This window comes from Pungitius pungitius, chromosome 3, assembly GCF_949316345.1.
Source record: "Pungitius pungitius chromosome 3, fPunPun2.1, whole genome shotgun sequence".
Lineage (NCBI taxonomy): Eukaryota > Metazoa > Chordata > Actinopteri > Perciformes > Gasterosteidae > Pungitius > Pungitius pungitius.
Window position 1 is genome coordinate 21869234 of NC_084902.1, and position 17877 is coordinate 21887110.

General features: G+C 42.7%; 1 protein-coding gene across 3 annotated transcripts in view; it reads right to left on the minus strand.

Annotated features, from left to right (window-relative positions):
* The window catches only part of runx1 (RUNX family transcription factor 1), a 44158-nt gene extending 30670 nt beyond the window's left edge, over positions 1–13488 (minus strand). For 2 of the 3 annotated variants that reach the window (XM_062561323.1, XM_037478071.2), the window contains exons 1-2: positions 13157–13488; positions 11326–11409 (exon numbers count right to left, since the gene is read on the minus strand). In XM_062561323.1, coding sequence (XP_062417307.1) covers positions 11326–11383 — 58 coding nt within the window. In that variant the 5' untranslated portion in view covers positions 11384–11409; positions 13157–13488. Of the gene's footprint in view, positions 1–11325; positions 11411–13156 lie in introns of those variants that run through there. The other variant, XM_037478062.2, reaches the window with a different exon arrangement.
* Between the last annotated feature and the right edge of the window lie 4389 nt (positions 13489–17877).

Below are 17877 nucleotides of genomic sequence, written 5' to 3' on the forward strand. Positions count from 1 at the left end.
AGAGAGAGAGAGAGAGAGAGAGAGACAGAGAGAAAGAGAGAGCACCCATGTAAACATACACACAGTCAAAGTTCCACCGTGAAACACAGAAATGAAAATAGACAAATGTGAGCAGTGTTTTGGAGAGAGAGAGCGGGAGAGAGAGAGAGAGAGAGAGAGAGAGGGAGAGAGAGAGGGGGGCAAGATGAGGAAGAGAGAGAGGATGACAGATAAAGAGTGGAGGATAGAAGAGCCTCGGGCTGTGTTTAGTGCAGTTTGAATGGCTAAGCAGGTGCATTAAAGCAGAAACATTTAACTCTCTCATACACACACACACACATGCACACACACACACACATGCGCACACACACACACACACACACACACACACACACACACACACACACACACACACACACACACACAGAAAGACGGACACACACTGTTGGCTGGACAGTGAACATGGAAGTCATATCTGATCACAAATGTTTACTGTGTGGACGTCCAGTTCCGTCCATCCCGTGTGTGTGAAGTATACGGAGGTGGATTAACTGACGTCTCCCATGTAGACAGGCTCACCTCAATGTAGATACCAGGAGGCAACATCTGGTTCTGAAGAGTGAAGTCAACGCTCTATGTGTTGCATCCTCTAGTTTCAACCAGGGAAACTCCTCTGGTCCTATATAAGTCCATGATAAAATTACTCTACTTCTCTCTTGATTTATTCCCTCAGTAAAAATAGAGAACATGAGTGTATAGGCTCAATCTCTGTCTCCATCTCAATTTCTTCTTAAATACAGCATAATGTTCATTTAGTAAATTATGGCCCATTTAGAGTCAAAGAGACCATAAAGCAGGGGATGCTTAAGGGCAAGGCTACAGGTCGCTGCCACTACCACAGCTGTGCACAGTGTCTCAAACATCAGGACATTTTTTGCAAAATCTGCATCAATTAAGACCTCTACATGTAATCTCACTGTGAAGTTCTCGTTAAAATCCACAGCCAACCTAGCAACTCTTTGAGGCTTTACTGAGTCACAGTGGCGCTATGAGCTAAATGCTATCATCGCGGAACTCAACATTGGATGCTGTTATTATGACATTATTTTCAAGGATCCTTAACCTTTAAATGGCACAGCTTAACCAGTACCTTCAAATTCATCCCAACTACTCAAATAAGCCTCCTGGAATGATTGGATGGTGGGCAACTGTGGCTCGTCCTTCGATTAAAGGATCGGCGGTTCCATGCCCGGCTCCGGTAGTCCACCCTTGGTCAAGGGTGGACTACCGGATTGATTGATTGCTAATTTTATTCAGCGAACCCTGCTCTTTTCTGACACTAAAACTGAGGAAACACCTCGATACACCAGTCTCCATAGAAATCAATGGCTCTTCCATGACCATGATAATTTCTGACTGTCAGGGAAGGGGACACCATTCACACCTTTTGGGCTTTGGTTACTTTATGCTCCTTGTGTGTAGTGTGTACGAGTGCGTGTGCACACGTTTGCGTGCTAAGTAACCGCACAGATTCAAGAAAACAAAAGGGTGGATCATCAAAGTGGAAGGAACCACCCAAAAGATCCAATCAGACAGCCTGAACTCAAACATACGGGGACACACAGAGTCCCAAACGAGCCAATGAATAAATCAGAAGGCTAAGTCGCTGGGTGGAATTTACAATACCAAATAGGAGGTTGCTAATGGGTACAGGCCACACATACACACACATTAAGGCAACACTTTGCATTCACTTGTTAACCACAATGTGGGGACAAATGGAGATGGGTGGGAAGAAAGTGGGTGAGGAGGAGTGAGAAAGGGGTGAGGCGACTCTGCATGACTTCTTCGTTAACCACAGGACTGAAGGGACCTTGCTCGCCTCGCACGGGACAACCGTCCCACCAGACTTTAGACACACGCTCTCACCCTCTCGCCCATTAAGGCTGAGTGCGGTTTGCAGGGAAAACGGGTGGGAACATGGCAAAGCTTCGGATGATCAGAGGCCCCATCGATCGTTGGATGGCTCTTCGCTGTTGGCGGATTCCGGAGACTTCGGAGAAGGTTAGAGTCAACAGGGAAGTGTAGCGAAGCAAAGAGGGAGACCGAAAATAGAGCTGTCTGACGACATCCTTCCAAACCAACAATCCCAACATACAGCGATGTAGTGAAACTGCAAGAAACAATGAGAGGTCGCTCTCTGTAAGCCTTACCCCACTGCAAACCTTGACATGACCACTGACTGCCAAGCCTTGCAACCAACACATACACACACACACACACACACTGCTGGATGCTGAGCCTGGATTGGGTGCATTGTGTGGTGTGGCTCCAGCTTTACTATTCATTTACCCACAAAAACACAAACATAAAGAAGCTAGTTAACATGTTGATACCTTCGTCTGTATCGAGCATGAAGCAGATCACTCATATTTTGCCCAGGGTTTAGCCTCTCAGGCGGCATGCATTGGCGCTACCTTGATGCCTCAGGTTGTGGTGTATGCAGGCACTGCTTAGGGCTTTTACCCTCTGAATTACTTGAGCGGAAATAGCAATAGTTTCTCTTGCACAGCGGGTGTGAAACTGTAACTATGCCAGGGGTCTCAAACTCCAGCCCACGGGCCACAATCGGCCCGACGTGGCGCCACCGCCCCCCCCCCCCCCCCCCGCCCCCCCCGCCGACTGTAATGGTCTGTTTGGTCGAAGTGGGCTGCCTCAGGCCCCGAACCTGAAATGAGTTTGAGACCCCTGATCTGTGCAGTCGAAGAAGGCCGGAGTTCAGGAGCCATCCAGAAAAAACATTGAAGCGATTGAGGAGGCGGTCGGAAGGAAGTGAGAGAGTGGGAGGAGACGGAGGAGGAGAGATGAAGAAAGAGAGAAGGAGAGGAAATGAAGGGATCTTTATTGAAGCTCCGTCTTCCTGCTGCAGCTGACGGAGGCGGACGGAAGGAGAGAGGCGCTGTAAGAAATGAGTCTGAGCTCTTGGCTGAGGAATGCACAGTAACAAATGATAAAATTGTGTTTTGTGATGCAGCACCTCTCTTTTCAGTCAAACTAGCTATCACACTGATTTCCAGCTATTGATATAAATTTGACCTCAAGAACTCTTTTAAAATATTATGATGATATGTTGGAAACATTTAGTATCTACAGTGTCAGTATCTACTAACAAGCACTGTGTGTGTATCACAACCTGATGTGTGCTCTTCCTCTGAGCCGTAGAGCTCTGTTAGAACATTAAAACACACAAGGCTGACATTAGGCTGAACGCACTGTAGGTTTTATGGACTCACATTCACTGCCCTGCTGGCATAAATACACCAAATGAGGATTAATCCACTGCTGAACAATGCTCTTCTGCCTCTGAGTGTCAGAACCACAGCAAGCTGTTTTAGCAAGCAGTTTGTTACAATTTTTTGATGATTTATCTTACACTTTAGGGTCAGACATATGTGTCAGGTATAAGAGAGTCAAGGTGGTAGAGGACCGTCTATGATTGTATTAAGGTTTCAGGGAGAAACACTGCATTTCACCATCCTTCAGATCATATCACTGATACATTTAGAATTGCACTTTTTTCTGATTAATTAAATTCATTCAAAATGAAAACAAACTGGGCGATGTTGGATCTAACAAAAGGGCCCGACTGTGTGATATATGGCCAGATCGCCATATGGCCGTGGGCGTGTGTATGAGTGTGTGAGTGTGTTTGTGCGGGTGTGCAATTCGAAAGGAAAAGATGGATCCACAGAAATCGTCCTGTGCTTATTCCCAAGCTTCTAAATGAGAGTCAGAGAATGCAGCTGGCAAAATGACGCCGAACACAGAGTATATGGGTGTGGGGCATTATGGATTATGGATTGTGTGCTGTCAGTGTGTTGTGTGTGTGTGTGTGTGGCTCCAAAGTGCCGAATCATGGTATTTTGCCTGAGGTGGCAAAATAGCAAAACAGCAGGAAGTGACGCACACATACACACGTGCACAGAAACTTGTAATTTAAAACAAATGTCCTGCATTTCTGCACAACGTATTATCTCGGATTAAACCTCCAGCACATCCCAAGTAATACAATGAACCGGTCTAATTTCTTAGCGGCCATGTAACAATGAAAGGAGCAAACCACTTTGCTTACATGGTCCTGGCACCACATCCCTTTCCAATCAGACAGTTGGTTCAAATGGAAGCGTGCATGAAATGTATGTCCAATTACAGCTCCATGTCCACATGTTGTAAAAGCACAGAAGAAGAAGAAGGTAGTAAGACGAATAAATGAATGATGAATGTTTTCCAACCGTGAGTAAAGCGAGACCAGCTGACGACAGTTATGGGAGAAAGGGATCTTTTAGATTCGTCAGCCCTGCAGTGTGAACACAGTGGGACTGGTTGAGAAATAGTTTTTCACATTCAATTGTGGGAGGGGTTTATGGTAAAACCACACGACTAATTTCTCATAAGTCCATCCTTCCTGTCTTTCATCTACTCCATCCCCTTTTCCATTCTCTTTTCACTGACTTCCCAACATCAGCAGCATGCTGGAAAACATACTGTCATCTTCTTGTGAGCAGATGTGTGTGTGGGAATCAAACAGCAGGAAATATACCCTCCTAGAACATGTTATTTTGGTTCGGTATTATGTTCATATATGTTCAGTGATTACAGCCCTCCCTAATTCCTACATCCAATTGTATACTATAATGTGTCATCATAATCTATATAATATATAACAGTAGAGAACTATGACTATGTACCAATCTATTCATATTAAAAAGTGAGTAATGTAAAGTAATGTGTGTGTGTGTGTGTGAGAGAAAGAGAGAGAGATAATAGATAGAGGAGATAGTGAGAAGGAAGCGAGGAGGATGTGTGTGGCAGAGCGGCCGTTAAAAAGACAAGGCCTCACATTCAATACATACACACACACACACACACACACACACACACACACACACACACACACACACACACACACACAGGGCCAACAGACATTTTGAAAGAGTGAAACAGCGAACTGTTAGTGAAACAAGATTAAGCAAACTGCACTGTCTTCTTTAAAGGAACATTCCAAACTGTTTCCTCCAGCTAATAGTGTAACTGACAAGCAAGTGGTCTTGAAATTCCTCTTTCATCTTCAACTAAATGATTTCAAACGTAGTTTTGATTGGAATCTTTTTTTCATGACATTTTTATGGATGACTTTCATAAAATCACAATTTTTAACTTGTTGATAACATTGTACTAATGTTCACATGACTAGGGCATGTAAAGAGAAACAGGATGTGGATATAAAATAATACTCATCTAATAAGTAAATCTAGCAGGGAATTGGAGGGATAGATCAAGCTTATGCACAAACAAATAGAGAAACTTTACTTTAAGATTGCAATCTAGTTACGTAAAATACTGCTGTATTAAAAGTCCTGCAATAGATGGGGTATTGTCAGCTGAAGGTACAATTATATATATATATATAGTTCACAAAGGTATTGTTCATTTATGAAAGGGAGAATAATTGTATTCTCTGTGGCATACCATATTTCTATTTTTAGTATTCTTACATGTTTCATATAATTCAATTTAATTAGTTATTATAATGAATAATCTATTATTAGAATATATTTTTAAGATCAATATATTAATACTAAGTATTAAACCAAATAGTGTTAATTATATATCTATTATTATTATATAAATGTCCCCTTATTCATCTTTTTGGGGGGCATTCATGCGTGTGAATGTATGTAAAGATATGCTTAAAAGGCCTTGCATTCATTTTTCCTCTTGGATTTATACACTTAAAAAAGAAAAAATCGAAAGAAAAAAGGTTATGGTTTGGCCAAAACAAAACCATGCTTTTAACAAAATTCACCGTGTGAACTTGTGGCTGCATCAGTGTAATGTCACGATCTGATAACTAATGAATCACTGGATGATATCCATCTTCTGGAGCCTGTGGCAGATATCTGACTTTGCTGCTGTGGAAATGACCTCCATACACCGGCAGTTAGCTCATTATCCACTGAAGTGTGCTTTGACACGCCGATAAGTTATGAATGTGAGAAAAGCCTATATGAGAAAAGCCCATATATTAGGGTTGTGTGAGAATAAGTGCTCTGTAAACGTGAATGGGGGTTCCGCACGGCCTCCGCTCTTTTAGAATCAGCCTGAAGCAGACCTGTGGAGTTTCCTCTGTTCCGCTTTGCCGCCTCCTGATAACACACTCTCGCTCCGTCTCCGTCACACACACTCAGCAGGTGGAGCCTCCAGATAACCAGAATCAGCTCTGGACAGGCGTAAAGCCACGACCAACCAAAGGCCAACAATGTAGTGCAAAAGAGGCTGATGCAGCGTGATGGGCTCGGACGTGGAAGGAGAAGTAAACTAAAGGAAATAAAGACCTACTGAAAAGCATCAAAACCCACTGGGAATCAGTTTGATATGTAAACGGAAGGGAACAATGCAAATTCAACAGCGAGATGATGGAAATGCACAAAAACTACTTGGAGCAGCTCTGGTTTTAAGACATAAAGATATACTGTACTCTATGCAGCGGAGAAGGAGGGAAAAAAATTACTTCATTCAAATTTGTGTTCTGAACAATTTATATTGCATTTGTATCAAAACAAATTCTTTTTTTTTATGAAGTCATTTTTTATATTAGACTTTAGCTTAAATGAGTACAAATAATATAACCTTTTAAGTTTTCACTTAACCTATTTAGCTTCCCAAAACCAAGGTGCTCACTGATTTTCTGGATTTCTGTATCAGTTACCACTTTGTCACCTGGATCAGAGGTCAGGATGAAGATGACGATTATTGTGAAATACCTTTCAAACAAATCTTTAGCCTCCACAGAGTTGGAGGAACTGCATAGTTTTCAGTATGCTGGTGATTTACCTGTCGATTTAAGTTTGGTCCAGAAATAATTAAATGTAGGTCTCATTTCAGGCTCCTTGCTCTGAGAGACAGGTGAAACAAGGTCCTCCGACATCTAAAGCTTAGTACACACTACACAACCCAACTCCTGATTGTATACTCACTCTCCCATTTTTCAGCTCTCTGATAAAAACACCGGATCACCTGACGCCCCTCAACAACTTCAGCGGTTGTTTAAAGTAATCGGTGCAGTGACACGATCCCTCTGGAGGTCCAATCAGAGCCAGAATCACTTTACCTTCAAGTATGGTCACACGGTATCTTGTTTGGTGGTTGGTGCACAACAGTAAGCACAGAACAGTAGTGTAGAGACATGCTTCAACTTTCAAGATGAGCATTTACAATAGAGTGTAGCATTAGCATTAGCTAATCACATGCCACAGTCCCTCTCCTGCACCCCTTCCTACTAAATAAGAGGTGGGTAAACTATGAATATTGTGATCAGGCAGACCACAACGCGTCGCAATGCAACCCGACCCAGTCCTGGCTATATTCCATATTAAAATAATATCAGATGAATGAGAATGGATACATATTTTTGTAGTTCATCAGTTTACCACTAAAGCCGTTCGGAGTGCTTGGGTCGAACTGGAGTAAATGCAGGTTGTAAACTGTCTTGTGTTGCATATGACCAAGCTCAGATAAATCAGAGCAGATAATCTCCACAAGGGAACAACTACGATAACAACACACACATACACACCCACACCCACACACACACACACACACACACACACAGATGCTCACTGAAGTGGAAAAGCAGCAGTGTGTTCAATGTGTGTTCAGCACGTTCAGTATGTGTTCAGTAAATGCTGTACAAGTGATAGATGGAGGAGAGTTAAGCAATGAAAGTGATGACTCATTTACAACCAATAGCATGGCAAGAGGTGGAAACCAATCAAATGAGTCACATTGATTGTTAACCACTAAGGGGCTAACCACATGTGATTTGATCAGTTCACACTGGTGTAGATGATACATTCTGTGGTTTGATTGGAGTTACACAAACTCTAAGGGCTGTGTTCTTTCATTGACTTGGTACTGAGGTTCGATCACAAACCCCAAAAATCTGTCACACCCATGTGGTTATGTTTTTGCAGGTCCCAGTGACTGATGGAGGGAAAAAAGCCTGTTTGTGTGCAAGCATCCGGTGTCAAACTGGTGCTCACCCGCCTCTCCGACCACGCAACCACAGCACAGGGGCGGGGAACACGCAAGCTCAACTCTTAGAACTTGTTCTTCCTACTTTACAGTGCATTGCATTGATCTTCATTCCCCTAACCTTAGCAATAGCTTAAAAACAAGGAAGCAACTTCTTGTCCCCAAACACTATGTAGAGTAATTTTTATTAGATCGTTCTTTACAATCAGAGGACTCGCCCCCTGCTGGTCAGTAGAGAGAACTCAGGTTTAAAGCATTAACATTGGCGATGCTACAATGCAGACATTTTGCAAAGGTATTTTGAGGTAAACAATATTCACAAATGCTGCACAAGCAGATAAGACAATTGATTGATACATCCAGCCCTCTAAAGTTCAAGGTGTGAAAAAACACAACGTCCTTCAACAAGACACAGCAGCAAATGCACATGGAAGTACACAATGTTTAGTTGTGTCTTGGTGGACAGCCAAGGATTTATTTGAGTAATTGGATGGACCTTCAATCAATTAAATTTCTTCTGAAGCAAGTCAGGAGAAGTCTTCAGTGTCCCACCTTGCTCTTCTTTCACTGTGTGAATATCCTGTAGTTCTGATAGAACTCATGCTATATCAGCATCTATGATAACCTCTTGACATCCGACAGTTATCACCAGGTGTTGTGAAACACTCTGAAGCCTGCTGAAGACCCTTTTCAGGACTGATTAGATCTTTGTAATTTCCTGATTGTGAGGCTCCTCCATTCCTGCGAGCGGAAGAGGAAAAACCAGATATTTAACAAATATGACGTTCACGCCTTACAACGGCATTTTAAAGTAGAGCTAATTAGCATAATTACGGGAGCAAGACCACGCCTCCAACACGCCTCTTCCGGTATTTCTATAAATACAGCTCAACCCACTCTTCTTGTTCTCGAGTACGCATTCTTAAAACCCCACCCTCCCAACCACTTTTCTTTTCTTTTCTCTCCCTCCTTTTTCCAACTTTTTGTAGGGCCCTGAGGGGGTTTGCACTGCACTGGGCTCACGGCTGATCCTCCGACGTAACTCCCCACAACCCCTCCGATCGACCAGACTAAATCAATCAACGACACGTTCACTCACGTTAAAGGCCTTCAGTGGGTGGCGTGGTCTTAGCTAGTGAAGCGACACCAATTAAAGATGAAGCATGCTGTAATGTGAGTGAGAATAGATTACCTGTATACTATTCATTCAATTCAAAACATGGCAGAATGTGATGGGGCCCTTCGGTTGTCACACCTTATATACGCTAATATAAACTTTACATATCTTATTGAGTGAAGAGCTACAAATGTTTGTGTGAAAAGTACTTATATAAATAGAGTTTATGATTGGTATTGATATGGTAAATGGTATTCAGTGTAAAACTGAAGTATCAGCTGAATACCATTAATACTTGTGGTTAGAGCAGTGTCTGATGAAGAGTATGCCGTGATAGGTGATCAGGTAACACACATTTCCTTATGAGATCAATCCGTTTTCTTTTTGCACAACACTAACTTACACACTGACGGTGGAACATCTCGCCGTGCATGCCACATACATTGGTAGCGTGAGGGTTGTAGCACTGTGCAACATTTGCATTTTTCATTCAGCTTACTATAAGTAAGTACAAAGATTCAACAGGAAACACATACACACACCTACGCACTCACAGTGTCCTTTACATCTTCCGCAGCAAAGACAACCACCGCTGCAGACAACCACCGCTGCAGACAACCAATACAGGGTTTCTGGAACATTTTGTCACCAAACCTCCACTATATCTCATGTGTTTAATGTTAATGTATTAATGAAACCACTTATTGTTTAGTGTCCAAGTAACGGTTGGAGGAAACACCACGTGGGAGTTAAAAGTTCTAGCGTGCTCAGCAGCTGCTCTCTAATTTGCTGATCAGCTGCTCTAGACCAGGGTGGAGAAGTACAGAGTTGGCCGCCTAAATACTAAAACAAAGAGCTTAAAGAGGTCGAAAGCTCCACGTGCTCATCATGACCTCTTGGTTGAGCAACAGTGCAGGGAAAATGAGGCAGACGAGTCATTCCCACAGCTGCTGGTTGATGCAGCAGGAAGGAATGCCCTCCTCCCTGTTCTCATCCTCCCTGTTAGCTGGAAGGCTGCAGGCTCCCACAAACCAGTGTGAGATCTGGAATTCACTGCTCCAGGATATTCTCTCAGGCTAGCGAGACACCTCAGCGTCCGAATGCAGGGAGGACGCTGAAAATAGTTTAATATGACATGTGCGTCATATTCACTATTTTGTACATTTGTACTGTTTTATTCTCTACGCCAAAATACTTCACACCCCCTGGATTAATGAGTCTGTGGCTATTCCATCAGAGCGTTGTCTTCTGGACCTGGGTTGGAAAATAAAATAGATCCATGAATTTGTGAATGCCATGGGCTGCCCTACTCCTTAATTCAGACCACCAACTTAACACTCCATATTCCATAACCTATTGTCCTAATCAGCGGAATGTTTGTCTCAAAATGAGCAATAAGTTATAGAAAGTTGTGCGCTATTATTTAGTAAACATTTGCTTCCGGTAGGTTCAAATATAGGTTAACTTATAAACAGAAGCTCTAGGTACAAAGAGTTCTGAAGACCTACCAAGGTAAAGAATGCCCATCAAATCAATTCCGACAAGTATTATAATACAACAGGATCGTTTCGACTCTTTATGGGTTTGATGCATGGTCGAGATGAGGCTGACTCTAGATGCGACTGGATCATTCAACGACAAAGACCATCAGTTTGACTCAGCAAGATTGAGAAGGAAAATGGAAGTGGGCTGGCGGAATCCACAAGGAACTGGGGAGATCCTTTTGGAATGGACTTCTAGTTTCTGGAGGACACCTTCCTTAAGTAGTGTTAAAGAAGAAAGGGGTAAGGATCAAGAGCCCCGTGATGTTATGCAGACTAATTATCACATGCATCCACATTCTCCACTACAATGCAGCAGCAGCTGTGATATAGCAAAACATATCTACATGTTTTCTTAAAAAACAGCTTATTGCCGTAGCACCCCTGCATGGTTCTACCAGCTTACTGATGATGGTTTGACATTTTTCAAAGTTCACAACTAACCCTCCTGAGAAACATTCAAGAAAAATATTTTACAGAGAAACTTTTCAAGCAGTCAACATTTAACATGATACACAGGTGAAATAGGTTTCATTCTATGCATCCATGAAAACCAAGATTGACCCTGAAACGCAGCAATAAAACAACACTCACCTCGTCTGAAGGCTGACTGGTAGGAAGACCGTGGCTCAAAGATACTGTTGGATGCCATGAAACGATTTCTTCCTCTCCAACCGACTGCAATACAATAAGCAATTATGATACCAGCTTTTCAACATGTGGGCTTTGAAGCCAGGTCTATATCCAAACAGTGGAATTAGATTACTTCTGGGTTCTCTAGAACAGTGATTCTCAACTGGTGGCTTGCGACCCACTAGTCTTTTTTTAGTGTGGTCGAGGGCCTTTGCATGGGAAAATAAAAATTAGAAATTAAAAAAATAAAACACTAATTCCTGTGATTTTATTTTGAAGGGACTTTTTAATGCAGCGGAGTGTCGTTTTTTGCCGGCTCGTCCGTCCATGTTTTCAGCAGCGTTTTCAGCAGCGTGTGCCAGGTTGGGTCAAACCTTTCTTAACTAAGGTTTCTTCCCTTTTTTCCCCATTGAAGGGTTTTTTCATATTTTGCGGAGTTTTTCCTGTGCCGATGTGAGGGTTTCGGGACAGAGGATGTTGCATGTGTACAGACTGTAAAGCCCTCTGAGGCAAATTTGTAATTTGCGATTTTGGGCTATACAAAATAAAATGAATTGAATTGAACTAATTAAATTTCCTTATAGTTAAAGGGCAGGCAGGTGAAGGTGAAATACAGCCAGGTAAAGGTGACATACGGACAGGTACAGGTTACATAAAATTGAGCTGGAGGACTGATGGGAGCCCTACTCTCGCACAATTTTATGTGAGCAGGTGGCAGGGGAGGGTCAGGTGACCGCCAGGTTGATTAAAGAAGAGGGAACAGGTGGGTAGATGGGTTGAGGCAGTCCAAGGATGAAGAAGAGGACAGAGGGACCGACTGTAGCCCTTTTACAAATCCCTTATTTTCCCTTCTATACTTTACATACGGTAGCTGAGCTCCCAAATACATACCATTGCATGCAAGCTGAGTTCCATCATGCTAACTACTTCCTCACAACATGGCACAAGTGGGTACACACTTTCTGGCACACATATAATAAGGCGGTGTTGGCATTCGAAGGCGCAGTGTGACAAGTATGTCACCAGGTTCTATCTATAATGAGCTGTGATTGGTTGACTATTTCTGCGAATAGCAGACACAGCAGCCAAAGAATAAAAGTACAGGAAGTACAAGTACTCCGTCCTTCAAGTGCCGTTAAGTAAAGCTTGTAGTTTGTCCAGCATACACTAGGCCACAAGGACAAGTAAAAAGCAACACGCAGATAGTCGTCACCTTCCACGTGGGCGGTGAAAAAAACCCTGTGTCATGCAAACTTAGTTTTGGAAGTAAAGTTTGAATGATCTTGCCGAAACTCATGAAATGACAAGCTCTTAAAAAGACTAAACTAACATGCAGGAAAACAAGTGAAGAGAAAGGCAGCAGATTGGGGTAGACAGATGGATCCAATAGAAGACTTTCAGCCAGGGTACCTGTGTGTGTTCTGTGTTCTGTGTAAAGTTGGTACCAGTTTGTACTAAACATACAGTACAATAACACAGGACTGGACATAATCTGTTCCGTACTAGTATCTTGTGGGGCGACACCAATTTGACTAAGCGCCTCAATTCGAAGAGGCAGTTGACCGGCTTTGTTAAACGCTCTGGAGCTCCATCTGTGATTTAAGCACTCCCCTTTGCCCCCTACAAAGTAAGGAGGGGGGCGATCAGACACCGAGGTGTCCTATAACGTCAGTATTGTGTTAAGGAATCACATTCAACAGCAGAAAGTTATATTTGTGTATAATAGAGCAAGTACAGAGGGTTCTTTGAAGAACACAGGCAGATGAAAAGGCTGTGGCAGTAGTACTCTTACCCGAGTTGAGGTGTCCCAGTTCTGGGCAGGTGGTAGAAAAATCTGCTTTTTTCCAATTTTTTGACTCCAGTCAACCATTGACTCAAATGCAAAGTAATCCACCGAACTCTCTACGTCTTTCTAAAACCACTTGACGTCTCTTCACTTACACGCATACACTTCTTCTCTGCTTCCGCTCTTCAGTTTTGGTATGTGCTTCTCCGAATCCCTTGTCGATGACTTTTTGTCTCCGGAGTAGAGTCTTTCCCCGACATTGAGCGCCACCCAGGAGAGATTGATTAACTCTTGCATTAATCTGGCCCTGCGGCTTTGAAGTAAGCGTGCATCTGTGTATGTTTTGGTGTGCAAGTGTAATCATACTAACCACCTGCCCCCCTCAGCCAACAGTTTTACCGAGGAAGTAGCTGTGGTTAGAGTAAGAGAAACGGACGCAGAGGGCGTTGCGGTGTGTGTTTTTGAGCGCCCTTATATGCCTTAGTGGTTTGGTGTGTGCGTGTGTGTGAGTATCAGTGGATTGGACAGGGCCAGTGAGTCACCTTAACTTCATCAAGACTCACTGCAGGTCAAACTGTTAGACCGCCGTCACCACGATTTTGTGTGTGTGGTAAAGGTCCAGCACTGAGATTGTTAGTGATACATTAAAAAGTAGAACTGCCATCATGCTTGATACCCCGTGTGATTAGCAAAAGGGTCCAGGGTGGATGGGTCAAGGACTTTCAGGACCCTCACTAACCACAAGCTTCTTGTAACTACTCAAGTAGTCGTATTACCTTGCCAAATGGTTTCCTGTGAATACAGACATACTATATTGAAAGGACAGCATATGACACTAAAACTGATGCTAGTGTGTGATCATGGTTTATCACCTGTAGTATCTGTAATCACCGTTTAGATTGGAGCGCAAAGACACACACACGCCCCAAAGGGGCAACCTGACCCTTAATCCACGCCTCTTTACACCCCAGCACCTGCACTGACACACTTCTACTCCGCCCTTACTTTACTACCAACACCTCGACACACACACCCACACACACATACACACATGCACAATGAAGGGCAGCTGTTACTCCACCTGGGGAGGTTTAGGTTTCTGTCATGGCAGAACGTGGAACATTAAAGAACCTTTTCTTCCCTTTTTCCTAATAAAGTGGATGAAAGCAAGTGGTCAGGTCTGTTGGTGTCACATCTCGTCCTTTTAGATTGACTGAAGTCTTTCCGGACAGGAGGGAGTTGAGGACTGCTTTGGGAACGCGGCCGGTGGATGTCCTACTGTAAGTCCTGGGAGAGCTCAGTGGGAGGCTGTTCCCTGCTGACCCCTCCCAGACACAACATGACCTCCAGCTGCAGCTTCCTGGGTACAGCTGGGGTCAGACAGCGACACTGAATCAGCTGGGACTGAATCAGCTGTCATTATGAGGAAGAGTAATGTCAACCGATTATTATTATTTCATTTTCCAGTTGGTGATCTTCTGACTTCTCATGAGGTGTCCAATACTCTCTTTATGACCAAATGAATGGCATTCCCATCAGCCTGTTGGGCTTTCTCCATAGGAAAAAGATATACTTTTTCTGGAGGTGTGTGCTGTAATCTGAGTTATTATTCAAATTGGACAAATAGACTCAACAGTTCATCTTCTTTTTCTTCTTCTCCTCTTATTACACTTATTGCCCCCCCTTCCTTCATCTCCTCTTTTTTCTCCAACTTCCCCTCGTTGTCCTCCTCTGCCTCCCACAGAGCTCCCACGACATCAAGTCCTATCATGTCTAGACCCTTCTCCCGTGTTTGTGTGTCAGTGGGTGTGTGTTCTCACCAGCTGCTAAAATACAACAGTTAAAGTGGCCTTTGAATTCATCAACAAACATAATGAAGAAAACTGGATTCTATTCTTCTTTGAATAATAGTTGGGCCTGAGTCATTACACCACAGTTGCCTGTGCTCACTGGGGCTCCTAGCACAGGGTGTATTAAGTTTGCTGCTCTGAGCTTCATGAAACCTTTCAATCTGTAATGTAGTTGCATGTACCCTGTGTAGGCTATATCACATACTTATTATTATGTATTCATTATTGGTTTATATGTTTTTCTATCAAGCACTTTGATTTAGAAAGGTGCCACATAGATACATTAATAATAATAATTATTGATAATAATACTAATGTAAGCTTGCTAACATTTGGGAGCTATACATATCTCATTCTGAGTGAAGACGAGTTAGAAGGAGTATTATTTATTATAAGTTAAAATGACCTCTTAACGCCACTCTATGTGTCGTAACGAAATGACACCACAGCAAACAGAATTACTTGTTTAGGGTTAGTGGAGAAAAAAATGGTTTGGGCTAAAACTGCTATATTTGTTATTTAACCCCAAGAGTTTAAAATAAGTGAATTTTGATTTCACACAGGACATGAACAACTGTCATATATGTAAAAGTTCGGTTCCAAACATACCGCCCCTCCCCTCTCACAGAGTTTAATTATACAATTTCTGTTGAATCTCAGAATTTGTATATCGACCAGGACAAATTATTCTGATTGAGTTTTCATTGCCATTGTTTCAGTGAATGTAATTCTGACACATTCAGAGGTTGAGCTCATTTCAAGTCTTTCTGTGGGATCAGACTCAACTTGTTTGAATGTAATCTTATGAAGAATGCTCTCCTGTTTCGGTAGTTTCTCCCCTGGATGGATTGTACCTGTTCTTGCCTCAGCTTCCTAGCCTGTTTTTGGGCCTCTACTTGGAAAAAAGTCATACCCATGATAAAAAGTGTAATTACTCTGTAAATAATTTCTCTAACTGTACAATTTAGAACAACCAAATTGCTTTTGATGCGCATACAATGGCGGCAGCACGTATCTCAATAAAAAAAACAGATTCATTTCATGATTTGATTCAAAATGTCAAACGCAAGGGGCATTTCCGATTCAAATGCTTTGATGCTTGGTGGTTCATTTTGCTCTGGTCTCGGCAAGGTTTGACGTGAGAGTGATAGAGACTCTCGCTTGGAATACCAATAGAATACCAATGTACGATAATTTTGTAATTTCTCTTAATTTCAAATCAAAATGGTCTTTTATTATTGACATTATTGACCCTCTCTACCACTGAACATTCACAATCATCCATTTTCATGGATGAAATGACATCTGTGTGTAGCTGTGCCGCCAAGGAGATCCTGTGGTCACTTTCTTTAAATGGACTCGGACTAAAGGAGGAAGTCAGACAGAGGAAGATAAGGAGGGACAGTTGGAGAGAATGGATGAGAAGAGGCAGAATGAAGGGGGAGACGGACCATGGAGGACGAAAAGGGAATATGAAGGAGAGATAGAATGGAGGAGGAGAGGGAGTAGAAGTATGAGAGGAAATATGAAGGAGAGGGGGGATGGAGGGGTAAAGGGAGTAGCAGGAAGACAAGGAGAATGGAGGAGTAGAGAGAGAATGGAGGAGGAGAGGGAGAGGAGGAGAGGGAGGGAGGGTAAATGTGCAAACATACGTTGCAATAAACTGACTCCAGTTGTGATGGCCCTCCTCCTCCATCCTCCCTTCTAGCCCCTCCCTTTCCTCCATACTCTCTCTCTCTCTCTGCTGTTCTCCTTTAGTTTCAACTATCCTGATGATCAAATTTCAGAATCATCCACTATATTTATTAGGAGGAGACCTTGTGTCTCTGGCTTTGTGATTGTGGTTTTTAAACACTTACTGCACAACTTATTATGTGTATCGGTCTGTTGGGTCCATTCAAAGCGACAATGCACACACACAAACACACGTGCAAACAAACTCACACACAGACACACAAAAGGACTAGAGGAGGTATAGAACGGTGTGCTGACCATCACATCAAAAGGTGTTAACTCGGGACACACACACACAGACACACACACACACACACAGACTGACAGGATGAACGGGGTTCTTCAATTTAGCTTTTACGATGTCACGGGAAAGCGATGATTTAACCAGTGGACAGCATGTGTGTGTCTCAGTGTAACAGATGTCAGTGATGAGGCATCGTCTGCCATCGAAGGATCAGTAAGACCTCTTTTGTTCCACCACTGGGAAAAACATGACTGTAGAGATCTGTGTGTGTGTGTGTGTGTGTGTGAAAAACAATCTAATAATCAAAACTTCAAAAGTTCAAAAGGAAGATATGAAAAGGAGGATCACGAGGAGACACACAGTGGACTAGTGTGATCATGTCTGTGTGTGTACTTGTCTCACAGAGAGATGTGAAGGAGATTCCATCACCTTCATTTTGATGACTCAGCTGCAGGAGGTGGATTCTTCCAGTAAAACACCTCCTACCGACCACACTCACACACAAACACACACGCAGTCTCCTTTTCTTCACACAAAAACTCATACATGCAAGTAGAGAAGTGAGATATATTCCTTTAGATGCACACACACACAACAGTGAGTCACAGACACAGCTGTCATTCCTCTTGTTCATTGTGTCAGTTAACATGAATATACAGAAAATGGACATGAAGCTTCAGAAGTTTATATTTTAGTTAGTTATATATATAGTTTATATATATCATGTAATTATGTAAATATTCAATATTGATCAAGACAGAAGCAGATCAAAGCAATATACTTGGATTATTAGATTGACCAGTATTAAAAACACACTGGACAGGCAGAATATTAGAGCTGTGGAAAGTTGAGCTGTTTCATCCATCCTCAAAATGATCAAACAGTAAAAATACAGCGGC